This window comes from Varanus komodoensis, unplaced genomic scaffold, assembly GCF_004798865.1.
Source record: "Varanus komodoensis strain SLA01 unplaced genomic scaffold, ASM479886v1 scaffold7_3, whole genome shotgun sequence".
NCBI lineage: Eukaryota > Metazoa > Chordata > Lepidosauria > Squamata > Varanidae > Varanus > Varanus komodoensis.
Window position 1 is genome coordinate 16,590,239 of NW_025336480.1, and position 20,951 is coordinate 16,611,189.

The window sequence follows — 20,951 nt, forward strand, 5'->3', positions numbered from 1 at the left end:
TTCCTTAACTTTTTAACTTTAGTTTGTTCAGATGTTGCAATGGAAGAGGGAAAACAGGTCTTTGAAAATCTAACATTTTTTGACTTATTTCTAGCCTTCAGGTCTGAAGTGTGACTTTACAAATCTCACTCCCTCATGGAAGAAATCCATGGGTTTTCGAAGTCATTTGCAAATCCAGTTTTACCAAAGAAGCAAGACAAATATGAGCCTTGCATGCTTCTGCTTGCTGGGTTCCTTTGAAACATTGAACCTTCCTCTTGTTCCCCGTAACCATAATATGCCTACACATTTGTCTAGTGAGAACCATAGAGTGGGAAGGGCCAAAGCAATCACTTAGTCTGATGTCCTCCTCAATGCAGTCTTGCTCAAAGGCATTTTTTCTTGACTGTAACAAGCCTCCTTTCCTGAGTCAGAAAAACAATGGTTGGCACCTTGAAAATTTAGCCAGCAGAAACAAATTTGAAGATAGCATTTGAGCTTTGCTTTATTGTTTCTTCCAGCTTGTTCCATCCTGGGCTAATGTTCTTTTTGATTCTCAGTAAATACAGGAGAGCCAGTCATGAGTGATCCAAACACACTTGTTGATGATTGTGCCCTTGCAAGGATTAAGAGCTGCTGTTGTCTCAGAAGCGCTGGCACAGGACAGGAGAAAAGCGCTCACGAGTGAATTCTGTCCTCATGCTTGCCTGCCCCTGGAGTCCCAACTGGACAGTGGTTTGGACTGTGGGGTGCCTGGGTTTTGTGGTGATCTTGTTTTTATCAACCTGTCTTATCATAGTTCAAATGCAACTACATTATCGGAAGTGTAGTGATATTTACAAAGGGTTGTCAGAACTACTACTGAACTATGCTTCTTTAAAAATGTTCATAGTAGAAGTCATATTTTTTCTTAGGAATGATAAATGGAGCAAAATCTGGAGTACAGGTTAGTTTGCTTCATCAGATAATTTTATTTTCATGGCAGTTAAAGGTGAACATATTTGTAAAATACATAATGGGAGTACTGTTACACTTGATTGCTAAATACATAGCAGCTAAACTATTTAAAAGGAGCTGACAGCAACTGAGTGGTGGTACTTTGTGCTAGAAGTCCAACTAGCTAGTTCTGCATTACCAGTAAAAGAGCTACAGATCCTTATGTCAGCACAAATGTATTTTGTAATTGCTATCTTGTTGCATGGTCAGTTGAGACTAAGTTTCATGACCTTCATTTTTCATTTATGAGATTTTGAAGGTGGCAGCTTAGCAAAGCTAGTAATCTTTATGTAAAACTGATACAAAAATCAGTAGCTTGAAAAAAGGTACAGTTCCTCTGAAGCTGTTTGGTTCTTGTTTCTAATTTGAAAAATACCTATGGAAAATATAAACTGAAAATATATACATTAAAACATTTCTCATGGCAGCTTAGATCATTGGCAGTGTAAATGTATTTGCTACAGTACTTGAATGACAAAACTGGTAACATACTGAGGAAAAAATGAATTAGCTAATCTACACAGGATTACTCATCTTATTTGCAATATACTTTTAAACATTCATATTGATTTTTCTTCTATAAGAATTGTTCATAAGAAATATCAAACACCAGTAGTTGTAACAAAAAGCTGCCTGAAGTTTGTTTACCCGTTTCAAAGTCCAGAAATTAATGTGCTACAACAGCCACCCTCCATTATTAAAATGCTTGGGTCAGCTTACATATCAAGTTAAGTACGGGAAAACTTTGGGTTAAAAACCATAATGCAGTAGGACATGACAGAGTGATACAGTCTAGCAAAAGAATAAAACAAAAAGCAGACTCTGGCACTGAAAATACATATCTGGTGCTAGGCATTCTTCAGGGTGTGCATTTTATATATAAGGCCACAAGCTCTTTCCTGGTTTACCACATGCCGAACAATGCGAGTTTGAGGATTGTGAGCTGGTTGGGAGATTCAGCAGAGGGCCTCTGACCAGGAAAGTCAAATTTATGAAGGTTCATGCGCTAGAAGGGGATCCCTTCAGGTACTAAGCCAAGTGGATCCTTAAAGGGAAGCATCAGCAATTCGAATGTTGCCCAGAAAGGATTGGCAGCTAATGCATCCTTATCGTCCCTCAGTATATAACCAGCAGGGGGCAGAAGGAGCAAGTCCGCTTTCTCTGCCTTTATAGAAAAGCTGTGAGTGTGGAGAGGGAAAGAAGGCCCCCTCATCTGGACAAGCAAGCTATCCTCCTGAGGATTAATTTGTGTCATGGGGGCACATTTTCACCGCTCCAGTGCAAAAAAACAAAACAAAAAAAAAATCTCAACTGAACTACTATATTGGTTGAAAATATGAAAACTTAAGTAATTCAGACTGCACTCCTATTCTCTGCTAAGAGTAAACCTCACAGAGCTAAATAGGATTTAATTCTAAGTAAATATATTAGGATTGCAGTGTAAAACATTCATAGCAGGTAGGTTTATGCTTAAATCTTAGCTAACAGATTGGTTGCAGCACCGAAAATCACTATTTCCTATTTACCTGTTTAACACATGCAGTTAATCTTAAATTGATCAATATACTGTGTAGCAGTGGGAGGGGAGTAAAAGTTTGCTATTACTTTCTTGCCTGAAGTTTCTTATCTGCAGTGAATTAAACAATTTTTCATCCAGCTGAGGTAATTTCCACTCTAGGAAGTAACTAATGGCAATTCACAGATGGTGAATGATTCTAGTTCTTTCTCTTCATAACCACACCACCATGAAATCCTGAACCATAGCTGAGCTGGATCTGGTATGTCAATTTTCCTTTCACTAACCTGATAAATTCTTAGGTACTATTGTGTATTGACAATAGATCTGGAGTAAGGAAAGGAGTCTGCCTGCCTTTAAAAAAAACAACCTAAGCTGAGGGCTAGTGAGATACATGCAGAACATCACTTGGACTCAAAGCCTCATCCTGGTCCTCAACCTCACAAGCTTGCCAGTGTACAGGACTGATGCTTAGCAGGCTATACCCATCTGCAAAGAGGCTACATGGATTCTTGTGGAGCTTCTTAAATAAGCCAAACTAATCACAATGGAAAGATGGAAGCCATGATGTTGGGAATTGTGATGGGGGAAAAGATACAATCACAGGCCACTTGTAATATTCTGGAATCTGTCAGTGTGTGGTAAGACCACAGCCCATGACTACGGATGAAAGTATCACATTTTCTGATGCAAAATGTCCACATAGAGTAGGCATTTTGGCTGAAGCTGAATAAACAAGCAGGCCCTGAACACACACACACTTCAGCAGAACTGGTAATTGTTGCTGTTCAAAAGGGGCTGTCCGGTCTCTCCCAGCTCGCAGGAATCCTCACAGTAGCTGGAGGGCTCACACCCGCTGTCCTCTTCTGTGGTACATGGCAAGTTTTTATAATCCTTCACAGGAAGGGGAAAAAACATGCATGCATGTCAGTAACAGGACTACATTACCATTGCCTGGAGCTAAAGCACTCTTAGCAGAGGCCCTGAGGGAGCTGCTGCGACACTTTAGAAACTTCCAAACACTTTGCTGCTCTTGGTTTCCTTGAGATTCAGCCAGCTCCACTGATAACTCAGCAAGCTTATATACGATCTACAAAACCCTGAAGATCCTTAATCCAACAAAACAAACATTCTCTGGAAATTCGAAGTAGGAAAGTGAGTTTAGCTTTTCTACTATGTATTTGAATGGAGGCAGGGGGTGGGGGGACAGGACTGGTTCTATTCGATTTTTGAATATGTTAGGTGTATGCTCAGTATGGTGCAAATCCTACAACTTGCTAATTGAGAACAGGATTGGGGAAAACTGTAGCCCTCTACAGTTTGGCCACATGTACATTTTGTCTTTTTTTTTCCTGCCCAAGGACACATTTGTCCTGCAGTCTTTGAATGCATTTCATTTTACGAGTAGTATTCTTACTTTTCTTCCCCACTATCTCATTTGCTCTATTCTCTCCCTGTCCGCCCCCTAGATTTGTGGATTCTCTCTCTTCCTTCCTCCCTAAATCTCCCCGCCCCCCACCCACACACAATGTAATTCTTTCCCACCACCATTGCAGCCACTGCAGAGACGAGGGGTAGCGAAGGGAGAGGATCACAGGGGGACTGGAATTCATGGCAGGTGATATGTTGCTAGAAGTTGCGGGACTCCAGTTCTCATCAGTCCCAGCCACCATAGGAGTTGTCCAGCATCTGAAACGCCATTTTTCCCCCATCCCTGAGCTGATGGGGAGTGTGTTGAATGCTCTTTGGATGTCAAGATAGCCAGATGCTACGATTAATGTAACTTAAATAGAAATTATCTGACCTTGATTGAGAACTAATAAATATTCAACCAATACTGAAGCAGGGTGGGCAACCTGTGACCCTGAAGTTGCTTTTCCCCACATCTCCACCAGGCCTAACCAGCATCTCACCTGTTCCTTGATAGAATCCAGCTCCTTCTGAAGGAAAGTGCAAATCTGATTAAAGGTAGGCCGCTTGGTGGGCTCCAAGTTCCAGCAAGCTGTCATAAGGTTGTATCTGGAACGGACAAAGGGAAACATGCATGTATCACACATTCTTGCCGCGTTATGTGCAAAAGATGTTTCAGTAGTTATTGGCCTGTATTATTTTACTGCATGATCAGTGCAGGTCATACAGTGATCTTTAGGTTGCAATCCTTTATGTACTAAAAAAAAGTCCTTTTAATGTCTCTTTCTTCATAGGAAGAGTACTGTATTCCTTAGGCTGGGAAATATCTAAGATGTGCTAAGCTATACTGAACTCACTTGTCTGGAAGCAAGCTGCAGGGAATTTCGCAGGACTTACTTTTTTTCAACAGTATAAGATCATGCTGTTTGTGCCTTAAGGTCAGAAGGGAGGGGACACTGAGGTGGGTTCTTCCTATAGAATTAGGATTCTTCACCCATGAGTCTTGCCTCCAGAATTGGCCTCCTCCCTTCTGAAAGAGATGCCACTGACATCAAGCCTGATTATATGGGATTGTATCATTTTTAGAATGCAAAAAAGGAACATGCATTCTCAGAAATGCCAACAACAGACATTTCTTGCAGCTCAGGGCATTTCATTAGTATTAGGCAACTTCTGCATAGACAGTCTTAAGCACAGAAATCCTGAAAACGGGCTAACAGACATGGGGACTATCTGCCTTGCAATGGTAACAGCTCCTCCCTTTTTCTATGTTATGCTACCTTTCCCTAATAATGAGGTAGCATAGCAATACCATTGTGCACCTTTTGATAAAAGCACCAAATCTGGCACAGAGGTAGATGACCTTACTATAACCAAATCAAGGTGTTGGGCCACCACTGATTTGTCCCCAGTAGCCATCCTAGTCATCGAGCAAAATGGTCACTCGTTCAATTACTTTAGTTGGCTAAATATGGATTGTGTTTAAAAACTGTATAAATACATAATTAAGAATACAAAGCAACCTATTTATATATTTACTTATTTGCATGCTTCCTTTCGATTAGGAAGCATTAGGAACCTGCAAAATGTCACTGTATTCAGTGACATTTTGATGAGATATATCAATAATAGGCTATGTCAGTTTAGGCTGCATGTATTTAACTTGTGTTATTATATTTTTGTTATATAAACATTGTAAAATAATTTATATTTGTTCAACAGAGAAGTTGCTGCAGGTAGCCACTGTGCCAACTGGCTGCCATGACCATCAAGAGTGATGCTGATGGCCCAGAATCTAGATTTGTCTACCTAGTCTGTGCCAAATGTGATGCTTTTATTAAGAAGTGCACAATGGGAAGGAGGTATTCAGCAATGCCACTAAACTATAGGCTATTCTTTCTGGATCATTTTCAAACATTCTCTCAGTGCATGAAATGCAGTCACATTGAAATGGGTTTTAGCTGACTGGGAGAATATTTAGAAGTTACCTTATATCCAAGTCAGTCTTCCTCAGTCTGGCACCATCCAAATGTACTGAACTATGCCTCCCATCATCCCCAGCTAGCATAGCCAAGACTGGTAGGATGCAGGCTTGGAGGCAGTTGGTTTAATTGTTTACTGGTTGGGGGTGGTTGGTCGGTCGGTAGGTTCAATAGGTAAAGGTAAAGGACATTAAGTCCAGTCATGCCTGACTCTAGGGGGTGATGCTCATCTCCGTTTCCTAGCCGAAGGAGCCAGCGTTTGTCCACAGACAGTCTCCGTGGTCATGTGGTCAGCATGACTAAACACCGACGTGCACTGAACGCTGTTACCTGCCCACCGAAGTGGTACCTTTTTATCTACTTGCATTTGCATGCTTTCGAACTGCAAGGTTGGCAGGAGCTGGGACGGAGCAACGAGACTCACCCTGTTGTGCAAATTCGAACTGGCGACCTTTCGATCAACCAGCCCACTGCGCCACCTGCAGTCCCTTCTCAGTTCAATACTGAGCACTAATTGTCAGACTTTGAAATGAATCTGAGCATCTGTGTGGGATCTATAGCAGCAAGGTACACTCATCACAAATGAGTTCCTGGAGTTCTGGCACCATGTCTCCATGCACATCAAGCTTCCCTCACTTCCTTCAATGCTCCTAATGTGTCACCAGTTGCAACATTTGGAGTACTGGAACCCCTTTACTTACATTTTAGGTGGAGCAAACTCTGGCATGCCCATGTGATATCCCTGCTTCACCATGCTATAAAACTTGCTGTTCACTTTCATGCCAGGATAAGGGCTCCGGCCTGTGATTGTAAGGAGTAGAACAGCACTTCATTAGAGCCAAGGCTGAGCACCATCCTGTCTCTGAAGTAGGTCAAGCTCTAGTTTCTTAGGGGCCCATGTGGCCGAGGAGAACAAGCCTCTGGGCTGTTTGGGCACAGCAGAGGGATAGTTGAAGAGGTGGGTGTATTGAAGGCTAACTCACACAGGGGATTTGGGGTTTCACCTCACACTGGGCCTACAGACGAGAGCAGCACAGCGGCTAAGGCCTCTTGCCAGGCTCCTACGTGGTGGCACTGTGTCTTTGTGGGTGTATGGTGGGCCTTTTAACTGATTTAGGCCTTAACATGGGGCTGTTGTGCCTGCAGGCCAAGCCTGACCTAATCTGGCTGTCCAGCATCCCCTGATCACATTCCCCCTTCTAAGGAACATGGTTTTCCCCCATCCACATCTACCAATTTCTGGTGTCAGGCCAGCCACCTTTTTAAATAGCCTGGTATTCTTTTTCTCCACAGATCTGAGGCTTGTTTTGACAAAGGGGTCGTGCTGCAAATCTGCATTATGGTCTGGTTTTCTGATCCATTTTTCTCTCAAACCCCATTTCTGACTAAGGCCTTTCCAGGCAAACTGGTAGAGATGGACAGACCACTGGTTCCTCCCATACCTAGGGAAAAGATCTCCCAGAGAAGGATGCCGTAGGACCACACATCACTCTGTACCGTGTAAACACATTCAAAGATGCTCTCTGGTGCCATCCATTTCACCGGCAAGCGAGCCTGGAACGACAACACCTTTATTCAGGTCGGAAACATCTTATTGGCTTGAAATATTTATATTTTTTTCTGCTCAGTAGGCTCCAGCAGAATTTCCCTCTTGGTTCAGATTCTCCAGGAGAATCTAAACATAACTTCGCCGACCCCGTGGACTGCAAGGACTGGAACTTTGTGCAGGTCAAGCATCTGCATGCCAAAGGACCCAGCTTCAATCTGGGCATCTCCATGTGGGGCTTGGACAGAATTGTGGCTGGAACCCTGGAGAGGGGCTGCTGCTACTCCTAGTCAGCCAGCTGGTGTAGGCAAGCCTGAGCTAAAAGGGCTAGTGGCCTGCCTTGGCGGAAGCTGCCAAGGGCACTGCAGTCCTCTCAGTTACTTACATTGCCTTTGACAACATAGTTTGTATCATTCATAATGTCTCTCGCCAGGCCAAAGTCGCAGATCTTGGCTATCTGTCCATCAGCTACAAGCACATTTCTTGCTGCCAAATCACGGTGGATGCACTGGATTGGAAAGATAAATGACCAATCAGCTTATTCTTGTTCTTTCTGGCTTCCTCCTGCCACATGGCCATAAAGATGTGAAATAGAGATGGACTGGTGCCCTGCCCAGCCAAACTTTTCTATAGTTGGAAAATCTTTGACAAGCACTGAAGCATTAATCCTGCGAGATAGTGGAGGTGCCAGACTCAGCCCAGTTTGTAGGTGATTCTCAGCATGGTATTTATGTATGATTTGATCCATCTGGGCAGCCAGGCTGGAACTCTGGGGTCAAGGTACACTCTGTAGAACAGGGCCAGGTAACTTTGTGTCCTCCAGATATTTTGGACAATTCCCATAAGGTCAAATCATGGTCCATGGCCAGGGAGCATGAGAGTTGTAGTCTATAATGTCTGGAGGCATCAGGCTTCCTACCCCTGGTCTCTAGTGCTTCTTGTTAATGTATTGTGGTCTCACGATTCCAGCCAGCACTGCCATTAGCCACACAGGTGGGATGATGGTGTATTTTGGACACCACATGCGGAAGACCAGCCATACGTTGTGCTGACATATCCACATGCAGCACAAATGCCAAAACTATGCTTCGTCAAGTCAGCAGACACAGAGGTGGTTGTGTCTTGAAGGCTGCATGCACTGAACTTGGTCTCCCACAAGCTGTTGGCCTCCAGGCAATTGGATATTTGTATCTTAAGTCATTTTTCTGCTGGCTTGCTGGCCTGGGTTTGCATTTTATGCTTTGGTTTTTCTATCACACCGTATGTGTTGGCTATATGCTCAAATTGTTCTTGCTAATTTGGTAAACCGTATCAAGAGGATTATCTGCCTTGAAGGCTGGCACTGTCAAAATACTAAGGATAAATATTTGTAATGCTGAGGCTACATTTGCCATGATCTCACAGGATTAATTGCCTGATGCTTTTCAGATCTTTTTAAACTATAGAAAGTCATATGTGGAGTGTCCCACTTAACTGCATGCCACTTGTGCAATCTTTTTAACTGTACAGACTTAAAAAGAGAGCTGTTCTTTTGCAGAAGCCAGTGCCCTTGCCCTCAGGCTTCCCTGCTGTCAGCAGGACATTCTATGGTGAAGAGTTGGTGCAATTGTTCTTGCCAATTATATTTATAACATGCTGGGTTGGAAAATCCAACAGTCACTTTCAGTTCCTTATTACTGGAACGGGTGGGAGGGCTAATATCCTTGCCTTCTAAATCTAGGGTTTTGTGCCTCCCTCCTAGAACTTCAGCCACTGAAGAAATGTGTACAATTCAGATAGGAAGATGGGGCAGTGGTACACCTGGTGTGTGTTAGGGAATAGGAGGAAGCACCCACTAAAAACACTGTTCATGGTGTCCTACAGCATCTCTATAGCTATATCAGGGGTGGACAGAATACCACTTAAGGGATGTCTCTCATCCCCCACTGTCCCTTAACACTGGAAGAAAGAATAAAATAAGCAAACAAGCTCCATCGGTCTGTTTTAGCGCTACTTCGCCTCATGGAGGTGCTTGCCACTGAATTCCAGGGGCAAGCTAGGCCTCTCTTTCTGCATGGCCTAAGTGCTGCATACACAAACAGATTCACTTCTGTCAAAATTCACCAATATCTGTGTGCTAAGTCATTGGTATAATCTAAATAAATGTCAGCTTCTTGTTCTCTCTGTCTCTCTCTGACTTTTATGAGAGCATGTTCTAATCTAAAAACCTGCATGTGGAGGCCTCACACAGTGGAACATTTCTCTGGGCACAAAATAAAGTTAAGAATCCTTTTCATATATAAGGCTTGTTGCCAGGAAGAAGGGGATCTACTCTAGCCGTCTCCCTATTATGCTAGTCTTTTTCTTACGTACTGAATTTTATACCTATATATACATGCATGCACACACAGAGGGGCATGGGGCCATATGTGCTACCAGCTGCAGGCTGAAATGGTACTGCTCAAACACAAATTTACTACCTCGGTGAGAAGTGGTTTTAGCCTTTAGGATGTTCTCTTGTTTCTGTGAGACCTCCTCTTGAATGGCTGGGCAGACCCACACTCATTCCATCTTTTGCTTCAATATTTTTCAATCCTAAATTTCATTATGGAGCCCAAGAAAAATAACTGAATGTATTTATTTTGTAATGGAGAAACAGAACATCTGCTATGCTAATAAAGGGAAGATAAAACTTGTGTGAAGGAGCATTCCAAAGAGGAAAAAAAGAAGTCTTATAAAGCAGAACATCACTGTTTGTGAATTATAACCCTGTGAACCTGTTTCTAACTGAAACATGGCAGTATGCTTTAATAATTTTATATTGTGAATTTGCATTCTTTTCTACCTAGGCTGTGTTTGCCCTCACAACAAAACCTGTTCTGAGTTTGGCAAATGGGCAATGGGAGCTTAATGATCCTAACTTTTCCAAGACTGCATCCAAAGCCCACTCCAGGCTTGAATTCAGCTCCATAAGGGCTTAAGACCCACTTTGAGCCTGTTGCACAATTGTATGGTATGAGGGACAACCAACAGCACAGGCTTGGCCACCTTGTTACTATTGATTTTATTTTATTTTAATATTTATATACTACCCCATTCCTGCAGATTTACAAGAAATTATAATCAACTGTGATTAAAACTGACTAAGACAATATATTAAATAAAAATGACATGAGAACTAATCTGGGAAAGCCTGTCAGAAGAGATACGTCTTTAATTTCCTCTTCAGGGTGGCAGTTGGGGGAATCAGATGCGTCTTTCCAGCAGACCATTCCACCGCTTAGGGGCAACCACTGAAAAAGGATACCAGGTAAGTTCTAGCTACCCACTTGGAACTTCTTCCGCCCCATCTTTATGGCAAGGCTTGACAAGCGTCCCGATTTGTGATCTAGCTCTTTGGCCAGAACCGTGCATAAACAGCCCCAGGCAGGAGTGGGATAGACCCAGTCACGCTGGTCAGGGCAGCGATCTGCATCTTGTTCCCTGCTTCCTTCCTGTCTGAAAAGCAGTCCCAGTGCGGCTGTGGTTATCCAAGAGAGCTGCCCACTCACAGACCCCAGCTGCTGCGCATGTGCAGCATTAGGCTTGGGTGAAAGCTCTTTGTTCAGGTTGCTCATAATTGTTTCCTACGGAGTAATGACAAGACTGCTCTGTGGGTTCTGCACAGGAGGCTGAACTCGACTTATCACAGGATGACTACCTGTATTTCTCTTGCTGGTTCTTGCCATATTCTAAACAGACTGGTGCTGTTTATCAGTGGGGGAGTCCACTCACATTTTTTGAGGCAAGGAAGTTCATTCCCTGAGCCACTTGATTGGAGAACAGCAGCAAGTCGTGCAGGTCGAGAATATGGCTGTCTTCTGTTTCTTCTCCTGACACTGAGCTCCTTCCTGGAATGGGGAAACGCTCATAGCGATCAACACAAGACATCTTTCTAGTGAGATTTTAAAAAGATGCTTAAGCTGAACAATAGCCCCAACACGGGGATGGTAGGGACATTAACAAAGATACATCATGAGAAAGAGAGGTGGTCTTGTGAACTAAAGATATGTGTATACAATAGATGGATGTATCCATCCATGGAAAGCTATAGATGTACCCAAGAGTAGGTCCCACTGAAAGCAGTGGGGCTCATTTTTGAGTATTAGTATTATTTATTAAAATTGTATTGCATTTATATTGTGCCTTCCTTCTTCTTGCAAGGAACCCAAGGCAGCTTACAAGGTTCTCCTCCCTACCATCCAATCTCCTCCCCCTCCCCCACCCTGTGAGTTAGGTTAGGCTGAGAGTCTGTGACTGGCCTAAAGTCACTCAGGGAGCTTCATGGATGAGTGGGGACTAGAACCTGGATCGCCTGAGTCCCAGTTCAACACTCTAACCACTGTACCTGGTATAGGATCAAAGCAGAAACTTTTTTGTAGAAGGAAAACCTCTCTTTGTTCAATCACAATTGGCCTACATATGGAAGTTACTATAATTCCTGTAGCTAAGAGGAATGGTTTGTAATATTGTAATTTGGAGTGGATTCTTGATTACAAAGTACATAATGTAGCATCATTTATGAATTGATTTTCTATAGGATTCCAAGGTGGAGAATATGTGTATCTAAAAATTAATTTCCTCATCAAAACACAAACCTGGCTGTGTTATTTAGATGTCAGTGTTAAAAAATGGTCATAAGGTACAAGAACCCTGATCCTGGAGGCTGCACATCTGTGCTGGTTGATAAATAATGCATAATGCATAAGAACAATGCATGAATTACTCCGGTGTTTTGAACTTCAGGGGGACAACTAGCAACCCAGAGCAAATCCAACAGATGACTAGCTTCACTGTGGGTTGCTCTTCCCTCCTGTCCTCCAGCCAATATCCCAGAGGACTCTGCAGCAGCAGTGACTTGCATATCACCCTAACAAAAATCACCCAGTATTCTGTCAAAACCGAATTTTCAGGGAACCCAAATTGTATCCTAATCTTTTTACAAACAAACGAACAAACAAACGGGATGGGTTGCACTTTTGCATTTCCCAAAGTAGTTAGAGACTTGGAGAAAAGTGCAAAATGAGCAGTACCTTCTGAACAGTCAGGACAAAAAGGGGAAAAAAGATAAGGATTTTGTCACAAAGAGGCATAGAACTCGCCACCTTCTTTTTGCAAGCAAAGATCCTTTGCACCTTTTGCTTTCTTTGACAGTTTACATACTTATAGCTGCCAGGGGGCAGGAAAATGGAACCTCCCTTCTGTCCAATTTAAAGGCTCTGCAGGTCAATCTTTAGGGTTGATACCTGCTGCATTTTGACAGCAACTAACTGTCAGGACATTACCCAGGGAGATTTCCTATTACAGCCCCATGGAAGCATCCACCTCCAAACTTGTGCAACTCTAAATAAAAAGAAAGGAAGAAATGTGCACATTTGGAGTATAAAAGAAAAAGCAAGGGGTGGCCAACCAGTGATAACATGTGTGATGTGCCCCTTGGGCACTTTGGAAGGGATGTCACTGGCAGCAGCCTGGGCTAGGTCACCAAGAGTGGTCAGGGGCTTTTGCTAGTTTTGCCAAAGCACCTCACCTTCACCTGGTTTCGGATGACACCGCAAACCACTGGGGGTGAAATCAACGCTTGTCAAGAAGTTTTGTCAACAATCTACCCTGAGAACTCATTGCTGTGGTACAACATGTTTTATCTATGGTGGATTGTTGTGTCGTGTGAACCAGGTTATTGTGCTTCAGCTCTTCCGTCAGCTGCTTCACACCTTTAAGCCCACAACATATCTTTACACTCTACAAAGACTTAGTTAATCTCAGATAGTTCTCAAGTGCTTCCAGATGAAATCGTTTCCAGTTTACTGGAACACCAAATGATGTTTGAGTATCAGTTGCTGCCTGTAAAAGCATAGGCAGCATGATACAAAAGACACAAGAACCAGATCAGACTAAAGGATTATCTAGACCAATATTCAGATAATTATATTATCTAAGAATAATACACTGTGGAAGTAAGATGCCTATTACAAGACTACAAGCAGGACAGGAGTTCAAAAGCAACCTCTTGCTATGCTGCCTATAACATGCTAGTGGTGCTACTATACATTTCTAGCTTGGGCAGCAGTACAAGCAATCATGGTACCATGAAACCATAGAATAGCCCACTGCTTCTGTTCGTGGTTTCTCAAAACCAGACATACTTTACTGAAATACACAATGGGTTCAGACAATGTAACAGAGCAAAAAAGGGTTCAGACAACGTGACAGAGCATTACCTCCATTGCCTGTAATGCTTTGTGAACCCACCCATAACCATCAATAATTAGTAGTCATTGACATAATTATTCTCTATTAATTTGTCTAAGACTCTTGACAACTATCCAGGCTGGTTGTCATCACTACATCCTGTGGAAGTGAATTCCATAGTTTAGCTATGTGTTAGGTGGAAGACTGCTTCCTTTTGTCTGCCTTGAATTTCCCACCACTCAGCTTTATGGGATGATCCTAGAATTCTAGAACCATGAGAAAATGGGGGAGGCGGGGAGGGGTTCCCTATTGCATAAGTAACCAAATGACATGAACCAGAGTACTTATTGGCTAGCATATTGATTAAGATCAAGGAGATTTGAATTCAAATTTCCTTCAGTCACAAATTCAGCCTTCAGTTACTAAGCTTCCTTAGGGGCATCAGGCCAGTCTATTTATCAGCTAACTTACATCACAGATGTGACATTGATCTCCCTTTAAGGGAAACACACACACACACACACACACACACACACACACACCAAGAATCAAACTTCCATCATGTAAAAACCTCAGCAGCAGTTCTAAACCACAAGAAACTGTCATTATGACTAGAATCAATCTTGATTACCTTTTGCTAACACTGGTTTCATTTCCAGATAGTTGTCCACACACTGGCTTCCAAATCCACTGTCACTGAATCAGAGTGAAAAGTTATTAACAGGTTAGCCTCTGACTGCCTCCAGCTTAAGTCCAGCCTGCTGAATAGCAATTACACTTGAAAAGGGTCAGGTTCATGCAGAGAAAGCAGAAGACTTGAGGAAAGTACAAAACTGCTTTTACTCTGTCCATGGTAATTGGACTGGACTTAAGCTCATGAACATCACTTTAGACATACCATTATACATTTGACTCTGACTACTTAGCTCTTAATCCAGGTGAAGGATGAAACCCTATTTGGCTGCCTGTAAGCTTCTACACTCAGAAGGTTATGGGCATCCAACCGATTTCAGAAGATGCACAGACACAAGGATTGCCTCTGTGCTCCCCTTGCCCTCAAAAGCAGTTCAATAGCCAATTTTGAAGGGGCTGAGACACTGCCTCGATTTTGTGGATGTACTCCCCTTCCCCTGAAAACACTCCCCCAGTGCCTGGCTTGCAAATGGTTTTACATTTGCTAGTGGAGGAGGGTGCCTCGGAAGGCAGAGACCCTACTGCAACCTTGGAAGATTTTTCCAAGGTTCCAGTGGGGAGTTTACCTTTTTCTATGGCTGACCAGGCAGCAACTGCCAGCCATGAGTTTGTGCCTAAGTCTATTAATAATCTCAAATAGATAGGGCCACTCCATCTTATCAGTTGCTTGCTTGTTATTCATTTAAATCAAGAAATTATTTGATAGTACTGACAAATTGTTAATGTGATTCTTAAGAAGGGGTGGGTCGGTGATGAGTGATGACTGTGTTGACTGTGTTCAGATATTACCTTCGGACATATTTCTTCCCAAGGTAAATATTTTTATAGTCAGGTGCCGTGCTATCAAGAGAAGACTCCAAAATTACATCCTGGGTTATGAGACACTCCACTTTCTTTCGCAGGAAATTCAGTAAGTCACCGTAAGGACAATACTCCGTAATGACAAGAACAGGGCCTAGAAAGCAGAAAGTGAAGATTACCAGAAAATGAACATTACCAGTTTCTGCAAGGTAATAGCTAATAACTTTAGAATCATAGGGAGCAATTCTTTGCTGGACTGAAACATTTAACAAGGAGAGTTCAATGTTTGGTCCTGTAAAATGACTTCCTATAAATAGCCTTTCAAGTTAGGCCACCCCAAATATTCAGCATGATATAATTTAATTTCCTCTTGCTTTTATTATCTTTAGATATGGTGTCTAACATTTGGAGCTAGCATTTTAGAAAATTAGTATTTAATTGAAGTAGTGACTATAATCTTGATTATAATCTGGTAGTGATTATAATCTATTATAGTAGAGATATTGCAGAAAAAAGAAGAGAAGAGAGGGATGGGACAATCAGCAGAGGAGTGATGGGAAGCAGAGTGCTGCCAGAACATTCTGTTACCTCCATGAGTACAGGCTCCCAGCAGGTTGACAATGTTCTCATGGTACCCTAAATGGCTCATGATCTTCAGCTCTGTGATAAGGGCTTCTTGCTCATCAGTCTGTGCTGTTGCTGAAATAAAGTAAGAAGAATTATATTTAAAGTCTAACATGGAGATGGGTGTGGGAAAGAGAGAGAGATGGAATAAATGCAATAGCTGAGATGAGAGAGGACAAAAAGAACTCTAGAGAATTGTTGCCCAAGATTGGTATGTTCTAGAACAGGGAATGGGAAACTCCGACCTGTGGAAAGTCCTCATTTGTCTTGGCCACTACTGTGTGTGTGTGTGTGTGTGTGTGTGTGTGTGTGTGAAGGCAAACTGTGTGTGAGAAGAAAGAAAGAAAGAAAGAAAGAAAGAAAGAAAGAGAGAAAGAAAGAGAGAAAGAAAGAGAGAAAGAAAGAGAGAAAGACTCTTGCCCCTGTCAGATCAATGTCATGCTGGGAATTTGGGCTTAGGAAGAGAGACCTGGTATTGCATAGAAAAGTTTAACTACACATTTAAGAGCTTTGTGACACTCAGAAGATAGTTTTATTTGTAATGCATCACTATGTCTTTGAGACTAACATGGAAACTATTGTTGTTCAAAACACTCTGATGCACATCTTTATTTCAATTACAGCCACACTTTCAAAGAGATCATTCATCCTAGGCCAGGGCGGCTTATTTTATATTGTTAATTTGTTTTATATTTTTAATGTATTTTATTATAATTTATGTTGTGATCCGCCCTGAGGCTTCGGCGAATGGGACGGCATAGAAATGTTTTAAATAAATAAATAATAAATAAATAAAAATCCTAGATCTGAATTGGTCTGTGTAATTTTCTAGAGAACGAATTTTATTAGAAACGTTTGTTGGATTTTAATTTTATAATTGGATACTGCAGATTTTTTGCCATCTCTTTCAAACCTTATTTCAATGACTAGGTTTGGATAACACAAGTCAGGGGTTTTTATAACCACTGTTGGTCTGTTGTATTGTCTGAACCCGGTCATGGTATTTCACCATGGCAAGTTTGGTCTTTAAAAACCATGTATAGAAACAACATTTTGTTCTGTGATTTATCTTTACCACCACAGCTTGTCATGTTGTGTGAACCAAGGATCATGGTTTCCATGGTCTTGGTATGCAACTACCAAAGAGTCCTCTGGAAATAGTTGCAACTCCAGGAGTCATTCTAGCTATTCAGGCTCTATGTGTGGACCAATGAGGAAGAGGCAGGTGACAGGCAGTGAGTAATGCACCTTGGGATTGAATTACATGTACAGTGGCTGATGGGATACATACCAATCATGGGAGGGCTGAGCAGATAGAATGGAAATCAAGATGAAGTAGGAACCACTCAATTGTCTGCAACATGGTAACTATGTAGGGTTGGTTGTTGTGTTGTGTGAATGCAACCAATGAATGGAGAGGCTCTGAAGCTCTCATACTGAGGATGGTGTATTAATAACTGAAACATTTATCAATGGTAAGGACAATAAAAAGAATGCTTAACTTTTCTTAAACGTGCAAGATTTGAGTTTAGTTTTTTTTACTGTACATTTGAATGTCCAAAAATATTCAGTTTGTTGTATGAAATATATAGGAATAAATCCTTTTTGATAAAAATGGTTTGTTACACAGTTTAAATGATGCAAATGTTCATTAGGCCAAAACCCAGTTCTGAATAATAGAATATGCATATCATTTGCTAGTTTTAATCTTTGAGAGGTCTCCTAAACTTTTAGGAGTTACATGAAAGGAGTTTTGTTTTCAGTCAGCTGTAGTTCTCTTGTCACATCGAAAGGAAATATTGTACTTGACAAGCTGTACTTTCAGAATCAGCCTTCAAATTAAAGAACCTCTGGACGTAAACTTTCAGTCCTAAATGAGTATATCACAACTTCTGCATAACTATAGGGAAGAGAATTAATGTACAGCTTTCACCTGATTGATTGGTAATCCTGTACACAACTGCATTGACCTTTGGGAGCTCCAGTAGTTAGTTGTGTTTCAGTTGTGTGAAACTCTCTACTGGAATAGGAGGACATACCACCTGCATGGGCTGTGGAGGCACGCAATCATGCACTCTCTTGTGTCTGTAGGATGCTTTCGTGCCAGCTTGGGACTCACATTTTAGCATTTTCACTGCCACCTTCGTAACAGTATCTTCCTTTCCCAGCCCAAAAGCTGTGGCTTCAACCACCTTCCCAAAAGCTCCAGCTCCAAGGATCTTCCCTGTGAAATGAAATATAGGGCTTAGAATTAAGACGGATTTTTGACATAGATTGAATAAGTTCTTATTCATGTTTGTGAATGCACAGGTATACAGGGACTTGAAAGAATGCAAGCAGTATCTCTGAGGGGTGAACAAGCCAGAGTGAACCATGGCAAAGTCTGTAGTGAACAACAGGAGGCAGTTTTTATGCCGTACGTGTTCTGTTATTTCTCTGTTACTCACAGCCTTGTGGGTTTTTTGCCCCTCTAGACCAATATGACCCCTTCTGTGTAATGTATCTTCTACTGCTTGCTTGTAAATAAGAGTTGGTTCTTAGGTCGCATCATTTTGCCAATGCTGGAAATTTCAAAGCATTGCAAGGGAAACAAATGGTACAATCTGACACAAAAGTAAGATAATGTTGCATCAGGTCAGTAATTTCGACCATTGACCAAAGTTGGTGGATTGAATAACCAGGGGTCAGACTACTAGCATTGCTGCTCACCAAACTGCAAGTTATTCCTAGGAAATTCCCATTTCTTATTGTAAGGAAGCTGGGTAGGATCAATAAAGGTGTAATGGTTTCCTTCTTGGGCCTCAATGATCTTCCAGTGAACTTGATACTTTGGTTTCTGTGAAGAAACGAAGAAATCTATTAATCTAACATACATTGTTTCATAACATCTTTGCCTGGTTCTGTAGAGACAAAGCCCAGTCTTATCCATCCAATTTTGGGTTGCATTCTGATGCATTTTACCTGGGAGTAAGTCCCACATGATTTAGTGGGTCTCCCTTACAAGAAAATGTGCCTGGGGTGGTCTGTAAACCTTCCCATCTTTTGCTCCACAGATATTGCGAGTGACAGCAAAAATCCCAGCCCAGATCTAGGCTTGCAGAAGCCCATGGACGTATAGGCCCTCAGGCTGAAATCCAAGTCATAATAAGCTGGTCAAAAGTCCAGTGATCAGATGTGGCTGCATGGGATTAAAAATGTAAATGTTGGATCCAGATTGATGCAAAAAATCTGGCCTGGTGAAGGGGACTTCTTTATTCTTCCCCACACATGCCAGCTCTTTTAGTTCCCCGAACATGCCATGCGGAGGGTGGGGGAGGGGAGAACACATGGAATGGGGTGAGCTGCCGTGCAAGGACACAAGGGGGTCTTCTAAAATCGGGCAGAGAGACCTTTGTGATCAGATCTTTTCTTTTGCATATGGCAGACCCTGGCTGTTTGCTCAGGTCAAGATGTTCCTTCACACTGTGGATTAAGCAACCTATTCATCAGCCAGGACTTGTCTTATCCCTGTAAATATTTCTAACAATATAAATACCCTATGAATAAAATACTGTCTTGGCTGTACTTTTATACAGGGCCAATCTCATTTCCTTCAGAGATTTGGGGGCCCCTAAAAATCTGAAGCCCCACATTGAGCCTTGTCTCCTGTCCCGCATAACTCTTCAAACAACTTGATTGGCTAAACAATCTGGCCACTCTTCTAGGGTGTATTGGGTGCCTGGATGGCTACACATTTTCCCAGCTGATGTGGGTCTCTTAGCGTTTGCTCCATTTCTCCAGGCCGGTGCTGGTGCACAGCAGTAGCAGTAGCAGCAGCACTGTCTCAAACTCCCATTGCTACACCTTGGATGCGGAGCATCTGATGTTTTCCTGATTGCTCCTTTCTTCAATGTGTGTGTGGGGGGGGGGGGGGGGGAGACATCTGCATATATGATCTAGGTAATAGTATTTCTATGAATTTCCAGAATAGGAAAAACCTCATGGAACAAAAATGTTACTTTGAACAGTGCCATATCTTGGAGAATGGCTCTTGCAGTAGAGGGAGGGAGGTTAGAGGATGGGTTTTTCTGGCCTACAGATGCATTTGTTATGGGAAAGTGAAGAATGATGGTGAAATGAGGTTGCTTGAGAATCACTGTCTGAGCCAGCAAGAGATGGCTTCAAAGGAATCAGAAAGGCAAGTAAAATATGGAAGTTGGAGGGAAAGCTACATAGACTTTAACAGTTAAAGGTTTAATGGGACTTAGCCAAAGTAGGTAAAGGGCAGCAGTGGTAGAGTTTCAGAGCTTCCTTCAGACCCTGGAACCTTTTTCTGGCTACTTTCATTTCCACACAGACAACTCACACAAATCTGACCTGTTTGTATTTGTAGATTAAGATGATGATACACAGAATAAGAAAAATCATCGTTCCTGCAAAAGCTGTAATAAGTGGTCTGGGGTACCCGATTTCCCCTAGAACAACAAGAGGGAGATTAAGATAATCTTGAAGCATAGGTCCATCATTCCTAAACACACTGAAGAGCACTGCTGCCTAGTCCTCAGTCCTTTAGGGTACAAACAACCACAACTTTAGAACAGCAGATAGCACATTTTTCCCTTCTGCAGGGTAAATCCAGCTTCCTTTTCCCTTTGCTATGTAAAACACATAGCAGTTCATTTAGTATCGTCCCCTCCACCCCTGCTCCAGAAGACTGACTGCATTACATGAACTCCTGCCAAGAACTGATATTCCTCCTTCGAACCAACACAAGCCACAGTCCATTTTCCTTACAAACGCTCTTTTTGCTTCTAGTACAAGTCACACAGACCAGATCTCTAAGCATGCACAGAGTGGTTTGCTGAACCCCATCTACTGATTACTTCCAAGAACTCGCCTTATGAATGCACCTGTGCCCTGGCTGCATGGGAGGGGCTCTCTGAAGGCAGGCCCGCCTCCTTTCTGCAAGCTGCTCACCTAATTGGGCCCCTTGCTTCTGCTGGTGCCTTGCCCCAGGGTTCAGCTGAGGGAGAGGGCACTGCTCCATGCCTGGGAGCTCCTCATCCCGAGTCGTCCCTCCCACTGGCTGTATGTTCACTCCATTTGCAGGCTCTGCCCTTGCTCTAATGACCTCTGCCTCCCCCACCCCATTGTATCACAGGACTTTGAGCCAGATCCTGCCCCCCAGTCTCACTGAGGCATTCCTTAGCACTCG

The 20,951-nt window shown here is 42.5% G+C and overlaps 1 protein-coding gene across 1 annotated transcript in view; it reads right to left on the minus strand.

The window, feature by feature from the left end:
• Window positions 1-926: 926 nt before the first annotated feature.
• CSF1R (colony stimulating factor 1 receptor) overlaps window positions 927-20,951 on the minus strand; it is a 50,003-nt gene continuing 29,978 nt past the window's right edge. Inside the window, exons 11-22 of the mRNA XM_044454243.1 lie at window positions 20,114-20,211; window positions 18,467-18,593; window positions 17,877-17,981; window positions 15,722-15,832; window positions 15,122-15,287; window positions 14,271-14,335; window positions 11,183-11,298; window positions 7,815-7,937; window positions 7,326-7,437; window positions 6,585-6,684; window positions 4,405-4,510; window positions 927-3,385 (exon numbers count right to left, since the gene is read on the minus strand). Of these exons, the coding sequence (XP_044310178.1) occupies window positions 3,254-3,385; window positions 4,405-4,510; window positions 6,585-6,684; window positions 7,326-7,437; window positions 7,815-7,937; window positions 11,183-11,298; window positions 14,271-14,335; window positions 15,122-15,287; window positions 15,722-15,832; window positions 17,877-17,981; window positions 18,467-18,593; window positions 20,114-20,211 (1,361 nt within the window). The 3' untranslated portion in view covers window positions 927-3,253. The remainder of the gene's footprint in view (window positions 3,386-4,404; window positions 4,511-6,584; window positions 6,685-7,325; window positions 7,438-7,814; window positions 7,938-11,182; window positions 11,299-14,270; window positions 14,336-15,121; window positions 15,288-15,721; window positions 15,833-17,876; window positions 17,982-18,466; window positions 18,594-20,113; window positions 20,212-20,951) is intronic.